Raw genomic sequence first — 19,472 nt, forward strand, 5'->3', positions numbered from 1 at the left:
TTTCGTGTGTCGCGACGTCTTAAAGAAATAGCGAGTATAATCCAATTTGTCAGTTGGCAGCCGACGGTGTGAGGAATGAACGAAAGAGAGAGAGAGAGAGAGAGAGAGAGAGAGAGAGAGAAAGGGAGAGAAAAAGAAAGAGAGAAAGGGAAAGAAAGAAAAATAGAGAGAGAGAGAGAAAGAAAGAGAGAAAGATGTAATTAAGTAAACCAAAAATGACGTCGACCCATCATAGATTCAAGCACAATAAGGAACTAGTAGGGCCAGGCACAATAAAATTCGGCCGTCACGTTGTAGGCAGCGATCTGTTAGAACGACAAGTCATATTAAGTATCTATATAGCGAGACTATTAAATAAACACATATTGTCTATTGTCACGGGAAGTGTATTCATTGTTAAACGCTGACCCCCTACTCCGAGACTTTGATTATAGACCTGGCATTGAATTGAATAAATACACTTATGAAAGAAAACAAAGTAGCATTATATCTCTTAAACCTTGTAATAGGCGAGTCTATTACGATATAGCAGCCACTTTGATAAATGAGGACATAAATTTAAAGAATCAAAGTAGTGATGGAGAATATAATATAAATCTGTGACTGTACTGAAGTTGCCCAATAAAAGAAGATCGCTTAGGGTAACGTTATTTCTTCTAATAAATCAAACCTATAAATAATAAATTAAATCAGAATACATTTTGTTAGGGATAAAATATGAATAACCAAATTGTGTACAATCCTGCTAGAATTGCGCGAAGAGAAATTCGTAAAAAACTAAACATAGATGGTAAGTTAATGTAATTAGAATTTAATATTATTAAATAATTATTTTAATAAAGTCTAAAAAGTAATTAACATATATCCAAGTGTTCACGCTAAAAAGGAAATTCGTGGACCATTCCGAGCAGAGTGAGTTAAAATCAGAGCAATTAAGACTCGAGCATCACACGAAAATATTCGCTTCGATGTGTCCGGATGAAATTCTGGATCACTATGACGATTATAATACCAGAATGTATTACACTACTTTAATGCTTGGTGACATATCAGGTATAACACGAAGACGATTCCATTCTAAATAAAAAAAAATTTGCAGAAACGTGTGAATATAAAATTTGGATTAATAATCAAGCAGTTAATAACGTAAAGATATTCCTGATAAAGGTTTTACAGACCTCGCTGAGAAATACACTAAAACCGGAAAAGGCGGACCTTCGAAACTGACAGAAACCTTGAACAGTTACATCGGTGCTATGGTACAAGAAATACTTTCCCACAATGGTGACGTATTGAAATTTTCTGGAGATGCGTTTATCGTGATGTGGAAGCTCCATGAAGGAATGATGATGCGAGACTTGGCCATAGCAGCGATGCAAACTGCTTGCATCATTCAGAAACATTTTGGGTCCTATGATACTGAAGTTGGAGTGACTCTTAAGGGTTTGTTCAACGAGAAGAAGATACCTCTGATTATTATTATTATTGAACATTCGAGCATTCGCAATTTACAACAGGTTTCTAATATTTTTTATAGTAAAATTAGCTATTGCTTCTGGAAAGACATACTTCACATCTATCGGAGATCCCGAATCCATGTCACACTATATTATCACCGGTACACCAGTGTGGGATGTGAAATTCGCCGAAGGCCTTTGCCGGTAATCAGAGAAAACTTACGTTAGTGATTTATAATTTTTATATTAATTTTATTAGAGGAGGCGATATCCTAGTGGCTCCTAGTAGCTGGCAGTGGGCTAATCCAAACGAATATGTCCATGAAACGCTTCCAGATGGTATACACACACTTATTATATCTTGCACGAGCATGTGGTATCAAGCTAAAGTTGACGAATCAATCATCAGTACAGATGGTAGTGTTAAAATTCAAATATATCTTTGTCGTCCAAGTGAAAGTTTTATGAAATCAAAAAAATATATCTTTCATGCTTCACATAGACGAAGACAACGAATATGAGCCGGATTTTTATGATTCGACGATAATTCCCAGAATGGATCCTGAGTCTAAGATGGTGATGATGAATATAACTGGTACGACTTACGAGAGTGGAAAATTTAAGCAAGTCGATTACAGCTGTAAGCAGAACAGACTGTCATATTTCTAAAAAAAATTCGGTGCTTAAAAATATAATGTTTTTAGTACGGCCTAAAGTTATAAAGGCAGCACAAGCTTGTTTGAAAGAAGCTTTACGAAGCTACATGCTGAGACCAGTCATTCGGTCTACCGAAATGGACGAACCATTGGAATATCTGACCGAAATGAGACAGGTGGTGATTCTCTTTATCAATGTAATCACTTCCAACGTAGGCAAAAAACAATTAATTGCCTTAGTGAACTTTGCTTATAAACTAGTGTGCAAGTAAGCCTATTTCCTTCTCGTCGGGCTGTGATCTATTTTATCGATCAATCTTCCTACGACTTTTCGACTGAAGGATCGTCGATGGGATGCACGGATGCGTGAACAAGACGTCCCTCTTCGACAAGGACTTAATGTTCCTTTGTGTGTTCGGTTTACGAGGCGACAAACATGAACTAGAATCGCAAATCGGTTTAAGATGCGCGTCGAAGTTACGATCGAATCTCATAGCGATAGAAAATGTAAAATCTGTAACGGTAGGCGTGACAACGGGAGTGACATACTGTGGAGTCGTAGGGCACATTTTACGGAGAGAATACACCGTGATTGGAATATCAGTGAACAAGGCTGCGAGGCTTATGGTGGCGTATAGAGACAAGGTGAGAGTTAGTGTATAACCAAATATTAATTCACCGAAGGAAAAGGAAAAACAAAGAATTGCTAGGTGGTTTGCGATCGAGAAAGTTTCCTCAATTCTCACTTAGAGGCGAGGCACTTCATTTTACAAGAACCAAGATACTTAAAAGGAATCACCAATATCGGACCGATATATGAATTTCAGGAACAACCAAAGTAATTCTATTCCTGGTATTAACATTTATTTTATATTAACATTCTGGGAACAAGATTATTGAATTCATGTCTAATTCATTAGGTACATTGTATCAGACATAGCTTTCAGTAAGTATCCTTTACTTGGCCGAACCGAGGAACTTAAAATTTTTAGAAGGATGCTAATGAGACTCTTAGAATATTCCAAGAGGACTAAAAAAAACCGTGGCGCACGACCAAAATATAATACACTTATCATAAAGTACTTATCCTTATTATTTCGCCATTATAGTTAAAACATTCTATCGAATAATATACATTTTTCAACCATCGTATCCACAAAGAGGCGACCCACGAATAGGAAAGACAAGGTTATTAGATGAATTTACGCAAAACATTCCAGTGGAAACGCGCTATAATTACATTTCCTTACAAGCAGGGGATAACAAGGTTGACCTTTTCAATTGCTATAAAATTTTAGAATTTAATCAATAATCATCAGTATTAACATTTCATCGATAAGATATTTTTAATATGAAACAGAGTGAAATTTAAATGTAAACGGCAAAGAAATGTGATTTATCTCTTAGAGTAGGCCCCGTACAACTTGGTACATTTATTATTTTCAATGCCTCTTGGTTTCACCCGCACTTCTACGCGAAAAGAGCGCGAAGACAAACTGCTTTTACGACTGGGCAAAATGAAGCACACGTACTACCTGTGTGTTTTTAATCAACCCTTCAATGTGCATTTCTCTATCACTCATCGTTATAACGCTCTCACTGATATGGACAAACAAAAGCTTTTAAGAAAGTTCCTATTGAAATTAATGAAAGGCTGCTTCGAAGAATTGTGGGTGGTGATCATCGATGATGCGGAATATGTCGATCGGGAGTCTTTGGAAATCTTCGATGTCCTTACAAAAAGAGACAAAATATTCTTTGCACTGACTATTGGTCGGAAATTGAACACAGACTTTCCGTTATATTTAAATTTTTTGCACAGAGCGAAGGTACTTATTTATTTGCTTCTTTCGAATATGAATCGAATAACAATGAAGACTTGAATTGTTCGTTAAAAGGTAATTGAATTGATTGGGATAGACAAGTGGTACCATGCTGGCTTAGCGTGTCAGATACTTAATGTAAATGGTTTACCTGCAGAATTGGAAAAGTAAATTGAATAAACTTGCAGATTTGACAAAATTCTGTCACTGATCTTGTCTCAATTTTTCTAAAGACTGATACAAGAAAGAAGCTTCGGGAATCCTGGCTGGATCGAGAGTTATTTAGTGAGTCTTCTCCAAGTCGGTGGTTTAGAGATAGTAAATATAACGAAAAGGGAAGCAAATATAAAGGGCTATGTGTTACCTCCTGTATCTATGTTGGAAAGGTTTACTCGAAAACATATACTTATACAAATGTTATGAATAAGTACTAATCCCGCGGAATTTAAAATCAGATTTATTTCAACCGTAATGGAAAGAGACGGATCTAGTCCTGATTATCGAAAAGACAAATGGCAGATGTACAGAGCGAGCTTCAAAGTACGTTCTTACCAATCTTTTACATGAGATGATAACAATACTTTGCTTCAGGACAGCATGATATCGTTGTTGGAGGAAGACATGATGACTCTAAAGAAACCACATTTGAGTATCGACAATGAGGAAACCATAATCGCGATTTGTAACATTGCTGAGAACTTCATGTATGAAGACGTGGATCCTGAAATTACGATGGATGGTAAAAAGAAATACTAATCCACCAGAATAATATCATATTGATAAATAACATGAAATATCTTGTTACGTTAGCTATGATATTGAAGCTTTTCGATTCGTTGACACCTCTTGATCAACTTCTCTTGAAATGTGCTTCAGTGATCGGGGAAACGGTGAATAGACATATGCTAGAAAGTTTAATGTCCATCACTGCTAAAAGAGAAATCGGACTTGGTAAAACACGTTTATTATTTACGATATGATAATGTTTACCTGACCATCTAGAACTGTACGACTTATTAGCTGTTACGAAACTCTTTGAAATACGAGTCTTCGGCTGTGCAATTGGGGACTTCTCCAAAAATGCGGGCCCTATAGTATTTATAAAAAATATGCGAAATCCTAATTCAGAGATGGACGTATTCTGCAAGTGCATTGGTCTCACTATTCCAGGTATTAATTGCAATCAAGAACGAAAGCAGTTAAGGGAAATGTATAAAGTTACACATATATGTAAATTGACTTGATGACTTGACTTGACTACTGCAGAGATGTATTTTCTTAGATGAACTGGTAGATTTGCCAAGATATGCTTCCTGCGGCTTGATGAGATTTAAGATGTCAATGTTTCGTAACACCACTTATCAGTACTAATTTAATTAATTACAAGATAATTATTAATATTAAAAAAACAATCACATAATATTAATAAAATATTCATGAAGATTGCTTACGGAAAATCAGAAGATAGAATTGCACAACCAGGCATTGAAATATTTGCAACACTATACAAGACGTTGTGTTTCTTGCGGAGAGGGTCAATTCGCAAAATTATTGGGGAAAACATCAAACAAAGAAGATAGAAAGAAAAAAATGACAGACATCGATGAAATGTTTGAACTGGATTATAACGATGAGGCTGTTAACAAGGAAGACAAAAAAAGTAAATTGAAAAGCTTTGAAAAACCCTATCAACTTTCGATAATTTCTTCTCGAGTAACACTGATAATAACATTAAGTAATAGAGAAAAAGGAATTACTTTCTTGCCTGAACCTATTTCGACGTGTGGAAAGGAAACCGACGGTAACGTTTTCAGATGTAGATTTTTCTAACTGCCTGTGTGAATTGATACTGATGACAGTCTATACTCAAATACTCGACCATTGTCGTGGCATTGGTAAGTATTGTTCTTAATCATAACTCGTCCAATTAGTAATTACGATTAAACATAACGTGATTAAAACATAACATTTCAGGGAATATTGAAAAGACGCTCACTGCTCTTCTAGAATTTGCAGAAATTTGCTTGATGAATTGTAATATACCTCAAGCTCGAAAGCTTCTATCAGAAAGCGAAACTGTCCTAGTGAAGGTATACAAATTTCTGCTCTAAAAGTTTAATATTTATGTAATCCAACACATCTAATACTTGAAGCTATTCGAATCGAACGAAGACGAAATAGTTCTTTTACCCTATCTCACTGCGAAGATACAGACTCTTCAAGGACAATGTTTTCTTGAAAGCGGTTCCATTTTCGAGGCCGAAGGATCTCTCAAAATGGCATTGAAAAATTTAGGATACAGATTTCCAAAGCTAGAAATGATGATCGATCTGAGCTCGCTCACGCAATTGATGAACTTAAAAATAAAATTGATATGTCCCAAGAAGACAGAGCTGCTAAACAGTCTCGAAGGAGACAATGTGGATTATACTAAACAATTATCAGAATGCTTGGCGCAAATGTTCGAACTCTTCAGGGTAATTGACTGAATAGAAATTATGTGAACGTAAAACACATTTATACTGTTTTATATAGTTTAAAGGGATGAAGAAACACGCTCGCTTAGCAGCAATGTGGGGTTTGAACGCAGCTTTGGAATCTAACAAAGATTTATACATTCTCTGTACATCGTTCACCAACATGCTAATCACAGCACATATGTATCAAGACAGGTGAGAATTTTCAGATTATGATCGAACATTCGATATTATGACGAAACTTTTATACTATTCTACAGATATATAGTTCCATATTTGGAACAAAGAGCTATCAATATTTGCAACGAAAGCAGAGAAACACTTGAAGCTCAAGAACTGAATGTGATCGTCCAACTTTACACAGGAATATTCTTTTCTCGCTGGATAAGGGGACAGATCTCAAAAGCTATTCAAATCGGTTTCATTTGTAGTAGGATGGCCAGTGCGATCGGATCCACATTCTTGAAGCTGGTGGTACTACCACGATTAATTCATTTGCTGATGATCTCTTGCCGACATCCGGAAGTAGTTACTCAATTAAGGGAATTAGGTAATAAACTACCTAATTATAATTGTTGATACCTTTGAAAAATTTCGTAAATATTCTATATAATTATAGAGTTTATATCTCATCATAATTTTGACAAATCTGGACGTACTTGGTATTATGCACTTTGCGCTGACGTCCATTTAGATACTGGATTAACGATTCTCCCTTTCCAAGCTTGTGAACAGTACTTTCTTCAGGAAGGCGAACAAATGATCAGTTTACATGATCCAGAAGCAGAAAGACGATATTTCACATCAATGTGGCTATGGTATCTACTCATAAATTTTCGTCTTAATTTTTATAAAAAACTGAAAAATATATCATTAACATCAAAACAAAAATTGGTAACATTTGTCTCTAAGGTGTATTAGAACTGAAGAATGGGAAGCTGCGAAAGTATGGAGCGGTAGAAACGTGGAGAGCATTAACATAATGGATGAACATATAGTTGCAGCAACAATTACTGCTTTAAAAAAGCTCGAAGGCCTACTAATTCTTTATGGTATATATCTTTTTACTTCAAAGTTTAAAAGCATTTATTGCAAAATTCTTGGGAATTTATTAAAGCATCATCTGCATAGTGCATAAACTAAATAGTCGAAATGCTGATGCAGCTATTACTATGATGGAGATTAAAAGCATATTTAAAGATACAAAGAAAATGAGCAAAATTGTTGAAATCGTAATTCCCAGGTATACTTTAATATTTATTAACAGCTTCAATTCTAAATGACTGAATTATAATATTGAAGTGAAATATTTGGTATTACTATAGATATATGTTGCTGAAAGCTTATTATTGGATGATAAAATCGCAGAAAAGTAACGCAATAAAGATTTTGAAAAAATTACAGAAAGTATGCAAAAAAATGGAAAACAAAATGATTTACGCATGGGCACTACATTGTGAAAAGGTTTCTATCAGAATCTTATCTAATGATATATTCTTTCTACACCTTTTTTTAATTATGAAAAGATAAAATTGTATAAAATGTTAAAACATTTCCAGGCTTGGTCAGGTGGAATCTCTTCTGTACATACAGACAAATGGAGAGAAATCGCGAACAGTAAAATACTAGATAAATGGGATGAAATCAATGTTAATAATTCAAACATGATAATCTTTACTTTTCCCTTACCAAAATATCTTCTTTGACAACTTTTTATTTTTAATTTCAATTAAAATGAATGTAATTATACAAAATAAAATACATATTATAATAAAATATTGTCGAAAACGAAAATTTGTGTCTACTTTTTTTTTATTGTAATCTGTTTATGTACAATCTATCATACAATGATATTCAGCACAGACTGTATAGTTCAGATTTTAAATAAAAAATGAAACTCAAAACAAATGACAATGGTAAAACACGACGATCAATTTTCTGATTTTGTGTATACTTTGGGATACTTGTTAAAATCATACGTAAAATTAATCAAAAAAATTCTAATATTAAAATAACCTGTTATAAACAGGGTATTTAATAAAATTAATACTTATATATATTATTAATACCATAATAATATTATTAATATTATACTCTAATAAATACTATAATAATACTATAATAAAATGCAAACTGCACCTTCACCTTCAAGTAAACCATTAACAGGTTGTCAACTAATTTTACCAACCTTTCCTACTAATTCTAATACGGTATGTTTTTTTAAAAATATATACTTATAATTATAAAATATTTTCCAATAGTAAAGTAATGTGTTAACAGGTTTGTTATTCCACTATTCTTCCCTTTGTGCCCACAATGCCTAGAGGTTTTGCAAGCTATTATAATAAATATCATCCATATACAACATTACGTAATATCTGTACTTTTACCTGTCCCCCTTATAGTAAGATATAGTTTTTACCAATGAACATAATATAATACAAAAACGAATAAAAAGTAACAATATTATTTTTTTCAGCATCTAGTGTGTACAGATGCTAAGTACAATTTTCAAAATAATATAATATAAATACTATATAGGCAATTAAATAAAATTATACTTGCATATTATTAATGTACAGTGTCATATATAAAACACATAACGATGAGAAATTTATTGTCATGAGAAATATAAATTAAATAGATATGAATTTTTATCTTAAAATGATTTTATTTTAAAGTACAATTCAAATGTTACCTTTTGTATATAATACTCTACCATTCCCTTACTTTACTTTGTGAAGCATGTGTCAATATCCATGTTTTATATTCCTTTTTCTTCCTTTCCACTTGATTATGCTTTGGTTTTACCTTACATTTTATGTATGCCCTATCATTTCTCCACATTAATAGGCAATGTCTACATCTTCGTTTTAATACAGTCTTCATTTTCAAACCACATATGATATTATACATTGGTAGTGATGGTTGCAGTAATATTGAACTAATTTTGTTCATATACATATTTGACAAATTATTTGAATATTGTTTATCACATATATAATGCATATTACGATGTATAATTTTTGTGAATGGTTCCATTGATGATAGTTTTGGAGCCATAAATTTTATTGTTTGACAGGTAGTCCTGAATAATGAATATATATTCATTGTTGCTCTGTAAAAATATTTTTGCATGTATATATAAATTTCATAATTTAAAAAGATAAGATTTCTACGTTCAAACATAGAGTTAACCTTAACTGAAATAAAGTAAAATCGATTTTACTAACCAATGGGTTTCAATGAAACTGTCATATGATGACAATATTACAAATAGAAATTTGCAATAATTCATAAATTATTTAAATGTTAAACTTCGCTTTTCTGCTGTACTCTCCTTAGTTAAACTGGCTACATTAATGCACACAACAAACTTAACGTTACATAACCACAATTATATACGACCGTGCGTATAACAAAAACATTAAAGACCGTTCACATGTTTTTAATTAATTATATAATATATATATATAAAGTTATTTTAATCGTATATTATAAACGTAATATTTTATGCGCAATCAGTTAATCAATTCTACGATACTTGTCATAATGCAAATGAATAAAACACACTGTATAAAGAAATGCCCTGTTTACGTTGCACTTAGGACAAGTTAGTTTCGACAGCCATTTTATAAAAAAATTCTTTGTAACTGGATTAACTGGTTTGTTCGAATAGAGACTTGAATATAAAAAATGAAATATATTAAATATTTCCTTATATAAAGAAAGTTAAATTAAAAGAAATAAAATATAACCTACAACAGCCAAAACCAATAGTATGAAAAATGAAGTATTTGGATTATCTTATTTTAACCGTGATACAAATGATGCAACTGTATTAATGAAGAGACTTTTTTCATGTCGTTTAATCAATCGTAATAACAAATTTTTTATTTAGGTTATGTTTTATTCTTTAGTTTCTTAACAAAGATCTCTCAGACTGCTTATTAGTTTGTTATGTAAAATATTGTTTGCAGTAATATATATCCGAATTTAATGAAAATAATAAACGTGAAATTATCAAAATGTTGTTAAAAAAAGTAAATAATTTACTACAAATTTTTGTAAGTATTTTAGTATGACAATATTTAATTTTTTGTTTTTAAATTTTCAAAAATTTGGTCTAGTAGTACTATTACATTTTCATAATTAAGGCTGAATATTTCTAAATTTGCAGGGGTCTGGTCAGAAAGTATGCAGTAGGTACCTAAATTTTATACCTGTAGTCGTAGAACAGAGTGGAAGAGGAGAACGTGCATATGATATTTACTCACGTCTCTTAAAAGAAAGGATTATTTGTTTAATGGGCCCGGTGTGTACCTTGTTCCTTCTAATCCATTTACATTTAAACTCTTCTAGAATTTATGATTTCTCATTAATTTTTTTAAGTAAAAAATAAAAGAAATTATATCATTTTATAGATTACAGATAATGTGTCCTCTGTAGTGATAGCTCAACTCTTATTTCTTCAATCAGAAAATAGTAAAAATCCAATTCATATGTATATTAATTCACCTGGTGGAAGTGTAACAGCTGGGCTTGGTATTTATGATACTATGCAATATGTTTTACCTCCTGTTGCAACATGGTGTGTAGGACAAGCATGTTCAATGGCAAGTTTATTATTAGCTGCAGGAACAAAGGGTATGCGTCATTCATTGCCTAATGCAAGAATTATGACACATCAGCCATCAGGAGGTGTGTCTGGCCAAGCTACTGATATACAAATACAAGCCCTAGAAATATTGAAGCTTAAAAAGCAAATCAATCATTTATATGTCAAGCATACAGGCTTAGACCTGGAAAAAATAGGTATGTGAATTTGTAAAATCATGTTAATTAAATGTTTTTAGTACATTATAATTTTACAGAACGTTGTATGGAAAGAGATAATTTCATGAGTCCTACTGAGGCAAAGGAATTTGGAATTATAGACAAGGTATTATCTCATCCAATGCAAGAAGAAGAAGCAGAAGCCGAAAGCACAAAATTATCCTTGAAAGAAGCTGTCACTGAAGTTACTAATCAACCTTGATATTAGGGTTAAACAACACATGTGCTTAAAATTATGAGATTTTATTAAAACATGTATTTATCGATATCTAAAAATAGTAATAAAATATTTTTAAAACAATTTATATCATGTATATAACTACTTAAGTACAGCAAATCTGCCCGTTTTGTAAATATCATGTAAATGTATAACATAGAATGATGATTTCATAAATGATAAACATATGAATTGATGTTTTGATAAAAAACCATTCATATTTCTTTTATATTCCTCAGGCAAGCAATACATCACCAAGCATTCTCGCTATATGTCGAACATATGTAATACTATGATTATGAGGCGAAAGAGACATAAGGTTGTAACGGAAGACAAGTTTTTGTATCGAAATATATCTATATACAATTAATAATTAATTTTGATTTGAATGGTTTGTCCTGCGCGTGTTTTTTTATCGCAGTTTAAAATAGTAGTCACGCGTTTAAGGTATTCTTAAAAATACATTAAGTTTATAATTCCATTAATATTCTATTATCACCAAAAATACTTCATAAAAAGGACGGAATTGATTATGTGTCTCAATGCTAGACAACAATAAAGCACTTCACAATATAGTGACATTGTATGTCATTAAAAATATTCCCCTAATACCAGCTTTTGCAAAACCAGTGTCGTATCTCTTTTTGCATGTAAATTGCACGATCACTTTGTAAAAATCACTGAGGGCATACTTGAGCATGTGCAAGCATTAATATATCCTTTTTTTCTTTAGGAAATCTAAGTTCTCTTCCAGCTAAACGTGCTGCTTCAAGTTCTCTTTCAGCCAATGCCAACTCCATAGCAACAACGCCGCCACCGCTTTCATGTTCTCTTGCTACCCAATCTAGCGCCATTTGACTACGCATATCATCATCTAAAGCTCGGTGACTGTAATGAGCAACTACTTCTTGTCTGCTACATTGCCTTTCTCTCATTGCTTTCAAAGACCCATTCCAATGAAGTAATTGGAAGACCGTCATTAATTCTTGAAATTCTAACATTGTTCTCCCACGGTTGCATTCCAACATAAAACGAAATGCACCTATACCTGTATTTGGATCTTCTTTCTCATCTCCATTTCCCTAAAAATTAAACAATTCATTTAATATAATTCCCATAAATAATAGATATACTCAAAGAACAAAATTAAGAACATACCTGTGTTTGATTGCCAACACTGTTGGAAGTTGTAGAGGGCTTAGCAAAGCTAGCTCTTGCTTCTGCAACAGCTTTCTCTATGAAATCATCTGTTATCTTACGTGCTGGATGTTCATTGAAAACAGAATTCATTAAAGCAATTTTTGCTGCTGATCTACGAGCTTCAGCTTTAGTGGGGCAATTTTGAAAACTACCAAAGCAAGATCCGCCAGGGAGAGTAACATAACATACATAAGGTGGACTGGTACCAGGTACAGATTCATAAATAACTAATGCTCCGTTTCTTAGCTCTGTTCCTCTACTTTGTTTCATTTGCCAAAACTCTTGCAAAGCTTCTACTACATTTACTATAAGAAAAAATGAAATAATATATAACAAATTTAATATTGAATAAAAAAAGAAATAGTAATACCTCTTCCATAGCCTTGAGTATGCTTAGCAAAGCTGTTAACAACTGCTTCTACTGCTTCCTTTAACACTTGCTTATCTCTGGCATCTACCAAACCACCTGTGATACCCATATTTTCAGGAACACGAGATTTTGTTTTAACTGGCATTATGCCCTGCATCACCTTTTAAAAGCTCACGTACATTTACGTCCTATAAAAGTAATTATTATAATTTTTTGATTGAATAAACTACATAATAAAAAAAACTTCAGATTAAAAAAGGAGTTGTTGGCGAAATATAAATGAAATTTTTGTCTCGATATTGAGTTTGAAGACTAGTCGATCATAAAACGAAAGAAACGAACAGATGAAGTAGGGAAATTTTAGTTACATACGTAACTAAAGTTAGCGAAACAAGATTAGCAAAGATTATCTTTCTGAAACGTTCAGTATGACAGGTCTTAGATGTTATGCAAACGACGAAACGGAGAAGGAATTGCTACGACACCGAAGAGACCGAATGTAAAAAGAAACCCTGGTGACCCACCTGCAGAGACCCGAATGCCCAGGAATTCGTATAACTTACTTTCTGACCCAGCGCTACGGGATCAAATTGCAATACACATATAACGTGTTTAATGGCACCGGACCACTGACGATTTCCAGAAAACCAGGGCTGTCTACCTCGGTCAAGTACCCCATGGTACGATGACACTATCACGGAGGATTGCCAACTGATTATCAACATTCTCTACCAAGCGCAGTGTCGGATTCTATGAACATGGAACCCATGCCTAAATGTATAATTTTAATGTTATATATTAATATATCAATAGAAAAGAGAGAGATAGCCGAAAAAAGAGAGAGAGAGAAAACATATGGCCAATAATAAGATATTATTTTAAATATAGATAAATTTGATATTAATTCTATCTTATTTCGAGAACACTACAAAGTTATAGCTATTTAGAATTGTAATAAATTGAAATATTTAAAAATACTTATTATTGAATGATTAAAAAATCAAAAATATAGATTTGTTATGTTTAATTGTAGTATAAAATATGTTTTAATTATTCCTTCATATATCATAAAATTAATGAAAAATATATAAAAATATAAGTACGACAATGAAAATGTTTAGAGTAGACAACTCACTGATTCATAGGATTACACATGCAAATAGAGCGCCATACGTTAGTTGCTGTTGTTACTAGAAATTATAATACTCAGTTGATAAAAAAGAACCAGACAAAAAATAATAATCATATTTATCATTCTATCGCACTTATTATTTCTGGATCATTTTCAATTCAACAGAAACAAGATAACGGGACTAATAATGGCTAGAATTAAAATTAAGTATGATCATAAATACAGAAGAGATACGGGAAATTGAATATTACATACTTACAGAAATAGACTAATGATTTAATCAATGTTCTACAGTTAATATCATATCATTAGAATTTTTTTCTTTCTTTTGGACAGAAATTTTATTTTCAATTTTAGAGGGACATAGAATAGATAAACACCTGGAAAAAGGCTATCAACCGCTAGTAAAGTTGTAATCATACTCTGTGTTGAATTGGTAATGTTGGAAATGATCAACATGGTAAAGGGGCCTTGAAGTCCCAGACATGTAAGATAAAAAATCCATTGGATGATAGATCTATTTTGTATTTCGTTTGTGGCTGAATATAATCTCAGATATAACTATTCTAAATCGTAGATGGCGCAAAACAATTAACTTTTTGTGAGATCGGTATTTCAGTTGTACAAAATTTTATAAAATGTTAGATCTATGCTCTATCTTCTGTGCTATATCGTCTGCGATCATATTGCTACATTCAAATAGACAATTAGATACACACATTGATATTAACAGTGTACGTCAATTCATAGATGTTATTATAATAAAAAATTTGTTTCGCATCAAAATGTAAATTAAACATTTTAAATTCAATTAAGTAGAATATGTAAAGATATATATCGAAATTATTGATTTATAATATCTACGGAAAAGTGATACGTGGCAAAATATCTTTTATTCTTATTTCTATGATTCATGACTTCTCCTTAGAGGGAAAGCAATTTACGCGCGTACATTTCCCGCGTGGTCAAGGCGTAAGTATATGCGTGCATTAGTCACATTTGTATGTGTACAGCAGATCAGCTGAGCGCCAGCTGTGCTCTTCGTTGCGACCAATAGGAATCATGTATACCATTGCACAGCAGCGCCTCAAATACACGACCGGTGACCACAGGTTTGGCGTTCCCGCGAAAGCAACACGTAAACTTCAGTTTGTGAATCAAAAGTGTTATTTTATATGTATATACTCGTTTCCGCACGATTATGTACCTGTTTAGTTTAAGCGTATACAGTGTGTTTAAGTGTGATAATATTTTCTCATATTCTTCGAAAAAGTTGTGGTAAAATCGAGCGGGAAACAGATGCGCAGAACGTGTGGGTGCTGTGACTCCTTGGATTTATGCATCGCTTGTATACAATATTTAATGTTTTCGAACGACTGTATCGCGTTGTTTGAGTAAAATATAGTTGTCCTGGTTAACGAACAGTGTTTTTTTACAAACTTTTACAACATTTTACCTTGTAAAAGCGTGACATGAACAGGGCGTCTGTCAGAGGACGCCAACGTTGCACTGCGTTCGTATAGTCCTTAAATTCAATGCATGTACATGAAATTAATAGTGTTTATGAACTGAAATTAAACGATAGGACTTCAAAGAAAGTGTTTACTGAAAATTTGTGATTTTTTTCCCCCTTTGAGGTTATGTTATATATATAGAGGGCGTGACAGTGGCATATTGCAAGCAGGGGTTGGTCATCGTTTCGCGCGCTGGTCTCCCGCGCTTCGAGTTCCACGTCCCGTATTTTTTTGAAGAATTACTATTCTGTGATATCTCGAAGCTTGAAACTGTATCAGAAAAGACTTTAAGAAATTTTCGTGCTAAGAAACATTTTATAAATGAAAAGTTATGACACAAAATATTGAATCAAACGCAGCCAAGTATACGTGCATTATGGCGATCGGGTGCGTGTAAGCTTTGCGCGCTCTTTTACTTTTCGGCATTTTCCTGGCTAAATTACGGAGCGTATACTGTAATAATTGAGCGGACGTTAAATTAAAATACCGGCTAATTTATATCCATATTAAAAAGGCCTGTTCCCGTTCGAAATATTTTTTGAACACGTCGACAATTCCGAAGCAAAATGCCACAGACGAGGTGAGCGAACGAGTTTCCATTTGGTCTCAAAATTTCATACAATTCTTTCTGTATTTAGTCAGAAGCATTTAAAATTTGTTTGATATAAATTAGATTGATCTATACAATTTCCTGTGCTTTCTGATTTAAAAAAATTTAAGAAATATGCATGTATAACCTTCTTTAATCAGTATCTGCTTTTTTAAAGCTGTAACAATATTATATGAATAATATATGCTTGGATTTTTATTCTATAGATTCATGAATACTTTGTAAATGACCTTATTAAATTGTAATATTTCTATGGAATATATTTAACTTGAAAAAAATGTTAGACGTTAATTAGGACGTAATTCTTTGTTAGCTTTTAAAAATATTTTTATCTACTTTACAAAGACATTAAGCTTGTTTAATATAATTTGATATTGCTGCAATAATGTCAATAACAAATCATTCTCTTCCCTTATTCAGTTTACATGGGAAAAAATCACAGACTTATTTACAAGGAGGAAAAGTAGTAACACAAACTTTAAAACGTAAAAGACGGGCAACAGAAATTTCTGAAGATTCAGAAAATGTATATCCGCCTAGTAAAATACCAGCTTTGTCACATGTGTCATATACAGAATCATGTCATACAGTACATTCTTTAGAAAATTCATGTACACCACATCAAGTATCTCCATTGAAAGAGCAACAAGAGCCAGCCACATGGTCTGAATTAAGAACTGCAACATGCTTTTTAACACCATCATCTTCTAATAATACATCAAATAGACCTAGCCCATTACCATCATTTCCATGGGCTGATGGTTCTCAAGTTTGGTCTCTTATGTGTTTGGGAGATCAAAAGACTATTACTCAAAGAAATCCACAAATGTTCCAAAGGCATCCAACATTACAACCAAGAATGCGGGCAATTTTGTTAGATTGGTTGATTGAAGTTTGTGAAGTATACAAACTACATAGAGAGACTTATTATCTTGCAATGGATTATATAGACAGATATTTGTCCATTCATCAAAATGTACCCAAAAATCAATTGCAATTAATAGGCATTACATGCCTTTTCATAGCTGCCAAGGTTTGTATATGTATTTGTTTTTCTTTTTTTTTTTACTTATCGATTTATTAGTTTTAAATGAATAATCGATAATCTTTTTATAGGTTGAAGAAATATATCCACCCAAAATAGCAGAGTTTGCATATGTTACTGATGGAGCTTGCACAGAGGAAGAAATTTTAGGAAAAGAATTAGTGATTTTAAAAGGCCTTGGGTGGAACTTATCCCCAGTCACTGCTCCTGGCTGGCTTAATATCTATATGCAAATTGAATCAGGCGACTGGTCAAGGCCAAATGCATTTATTTACCCACAATATGGAGGTCTACAATATTCTCAGGCGGCTCAACTATTAGATTTAGCTACATTGGATGAAGGAAGTTTGAAGTTCCCTTATAGTCACATAGCTGCAGCAGCTATCTATCATACGCAAGGAAGGGAATGTGCTTTAAGAGTATCACGCATTCCATGGGAGCAGCTTGCACCCTGTGTCAAATGGCTTACGCCCTTTGCAATGACAGCTGCTGAAGAACATTCTCAGTGCCTTTTAAGGTCTACAATAACACCTGTGGAGTCTCATTCTGGATCTGGACTTAAGGCAGCAGTGCCTAATATTGTAATGGATGAATCACATCGTATACAGACTCATGTTGTAGATTTAAACATGCTAGAAAGGGCGCAGCAACGATTAGTACATGAAATACCTTCTACTGATACAAATGAATCTGACTCTAATGCTGAACCTGGTAGACAGAGTCCAAATGAAAGTGGTCTTTTAACTCCACCATCTAGTAGTCAAAAAAATTCTACCACACCGTCGCGTCCTCCACCGCAGTTACATCCGTATACGTAATTAAATATTTATAAATACTTGATAGTCTTTGATTCAGCATTTCGTTTACTAACTGCTGGTGAATGATTTTAATGTATGTCAGAAAATATTAACTGCTTTGAACAGTTTTGCCTTTTGTAAAGTTGCACAATGTGCTAGTAAATACGGGATTGCACAAGTGCACGATAATTACAAGATATACTGTACTATTATCGTAAATAATACGGTGTTCCCCATTGAAGTACGTTGTCCTGGAACAATGATATTTATCATGTAATAGTAAGTCTTACAGTACAAGGTGTTAACCATTTTGTGTAGTAGTGTCCATAGTAATACTGAATTTATTTAATATTATATATTTGTTTTATTGTAAACGTTTAAAAGAAGTGCCTTACGTAGAGGAATGTAAACTTACACATAAGCCTATGGCTATCTTCTGTGATTATATCCATGCAGTGAATCTTGATAATACATTACATTAATACAGGCAGAATTAAAAATAACAAATATTTTCATAAATCTCTGAACAATATTAGTGCCTGCGAAAAGTGTCCTTAAAAACAACTGTTTTTATTAGTACTGAGGTAAATATTGTGAATAGTATTCTTTTATATATCACGCTTTATTTTAACGCAACGTATTATAACAATGCGTTATCAAGCCGGGTGAATGTATTTTTATGTATATGTACACTGTGAAGTACTAATAATAAAAAAAAAAAGGAGAGAGAGAGAGAGAGAGAGAGAGAGAGAGAGCGCATAAGCATGAATGCACGGATGACGATATAAGACTATTAATTATTAAAATAAGATTTAAAAAATTTCGTGATGAATTTACACTGCCTTGTAATAAAACGCGGCTGTTTATATACATTTGTATGAAAAATTTGACAATAAATATTTGTAAATCTGATCATTAATCTTTTACCAATCTTTTCTCCAAAGAAGATAAAATAATCCAATCAGAATAAAAAATAATTCATTACGATATACATACATAATTTCATAAAGAATTCAAGTTACGAGGATGAATGTCGGAATCGATATTATCGACAGTAAAAAATAGTAACGTAGCGCCACAGTGTTCTTTCTAGAAACGCAATAATACATCGTGATTGGTTGTTACGTTCATATTCAAGTTGTCAAATGCTAGACGGCCGTTAAGAAAGCGGTTGCGTGCTAAACGTTGTATCGAAGGCGATATCGAGGAACGTGTACGAGGAATTTCTACGAAACAAAGTCGTTTATTTATTTTAATATTATACTAAACTCGGGTGCTATAAACTTTACATTTAAAACGAATATATGCTTGAAAGAAGCCGCGTCTTTTACTGATAAC

General features: G+C 32.8%; 4 protein-coding genes across 8 annotated transcripts; 3 read left to right on the forward strand and 1 right to left on the reverse strand.

Moving 5' to 3' along the window:
• Positions 1 to 318: 318 nt before the first annotated feature.
• Positions 319 to 9,113, forward strand: LOC126865833 (adenylate cyclase type 10-like). The gene is given in 28 exon segments (XM_050618729.1): positions 319 to 790; positions 871 to 1,053; positions 1,168 to 1,443; positions 1,538 to 1,661; positions 1,717 to 1,874; positions 1,960 to 2,097; positions 2,162 to 2,381; positions 2,455 to 2,758; positions 2,824 to 2,951; positions 3,034 to 3,223; positions 3,526 to 3,942; positions 4,012 to 4,103; positions 4,170 to 4,354; positions 4,505 to 4,675; positions 4,747 to 4,887; positions 4,957 to 5,106; positions 5,219 to 5,300; positions 5,379 to 5,680; positions 5,682 to 5,831; positions 5,911 to 6,026; positions 6,090 to 6,413; positions 6,472 to 6,608; positions 6,674 to 6,963; positions 7,033 to 7,231; positions 7,326 to 7,465; positions 7,545 to 7,656; positions 7,739 to 7,877; positions 7,973 to 9,113. Coding segments are annotated over 28 exon segments (5,088 nt in total). The 5' UTR covers positions 319 to 717; the 3' UTR covers positions 8,120 to 9,113.
• Positions 9,114 to 9,648: 535 nt separating this feature from the next.
• Positions 9,649 to 11,554, forward strand: LOC126865604 (ATP-dependent Clp protease proteolytic subunit). Of its 4 annotated transcripts, none has more exons than XM_050618343.1 (5): positions 9,649 to 10,480; positions 10,594 to 10,728; positions 10,838 to 10,958; positions 11,046 to 11,228; positions 11,288 to 11,554. In XM_050618343.1, exons 1-5 carry the CDS (start codon positions 10,442 to 10,444, stop codon positions 11,449 to 11,451), a joined length of 642 nt encoding a protein of 213 aa, XP_050474300.1. In that variant the 5' UTR covers positions 9,649 to 10,441; the 3' UTR covers positions 11,452 to 11,554. The 4 variants fall into 4 exon arrangements, with proteins under 4 accessions (XP_050474300.1, XP_050474299.1, XP_050474298.1 ...); XM_050618342.1 differs by having other exon boundaries at positions 9,649 to 10,291; positions 10,394 to 10,480; positions 10,838 to 11,228; XM_050618341.1 differs by having other exon boundaries at positions 9,649 to 10,078; positions 10,394 to 10,480; positions 10,838 to 11,228.
• A 104-nt stretch (positions 11,555 to 11,658) lies between these two features.
• On the reverse strand, positions 11,659 to 13,761 carry LOC126865601 (protein limb expression 1 homolog). 2 transcript variants are annotated; one of them, XM_050618338.1, is made up of 4 exons: positions 13,600 to 13,761; positions 13,037 to 13,224; positions 12,625 to 12,971; positions 11,659 to 12,548 (listed from the first exon to the last, which is right to left on the reverse strand). In XM_050618338.1, exons 2-4 carry the CDS (start codon positions 13,191 to 13,193, stop codon positions 12,144 to 12,146), a joined length of 909 nt encoding a protein of 302 aa, XP_050474295.1. In that variant the 5' UTR covers positions 13,194 to 13,224; positions 13,600 to 13,761; the 3' UTR covers positions 11,659 to 12,143. The 2 variants fall into 2 exon arrangements, with proteins under 2 accessions (XP_050474295.1, XP_050474294.1); XM_050618337.1 differs by having other exon boundaries at positions 13,561 to 13,761.
• Positions 13,762 to 15,239: 1,478 nt separating this feature from the next.
• On the forward strand, positions 15,240 to 19,437 carry LOC126865626 (G1/S-specific cyclin-E1). The gene is made up of 3 exons (XM_050618383.1): positions 15,240 to 16,262; positions 16,713 to 17,325; positions 17,409 to 19,437. Exons 1-3 carry the CDS (start codon positions 16,249 to 16,251, stop codon positions 18,153 to 18,155), a joined length of 1,374 nt encoding a protein of 457 aa, XP_050474340.1. The 5' UTR covers positions 15,240 to 16,248; the 3' UTR covers positions 18,156 to 19,437.
• Positions 19,438 to 19,472: the final 35 nt, after the last annotated feature.

Source organism: Bombus huntii, chromosome 5 (assembly GCF_024542735.1).
Source record: "Bombus huntii isolate Logan2020A chromosome 5, iyBomHunt1.1, whole genome shotgun sequence".
Lineage (NCBI taxonomy): Eukaryota > Metazoa > Arthropoda > Insecta > Hymenoptera > Apidae > Bombus > Bombus huntii.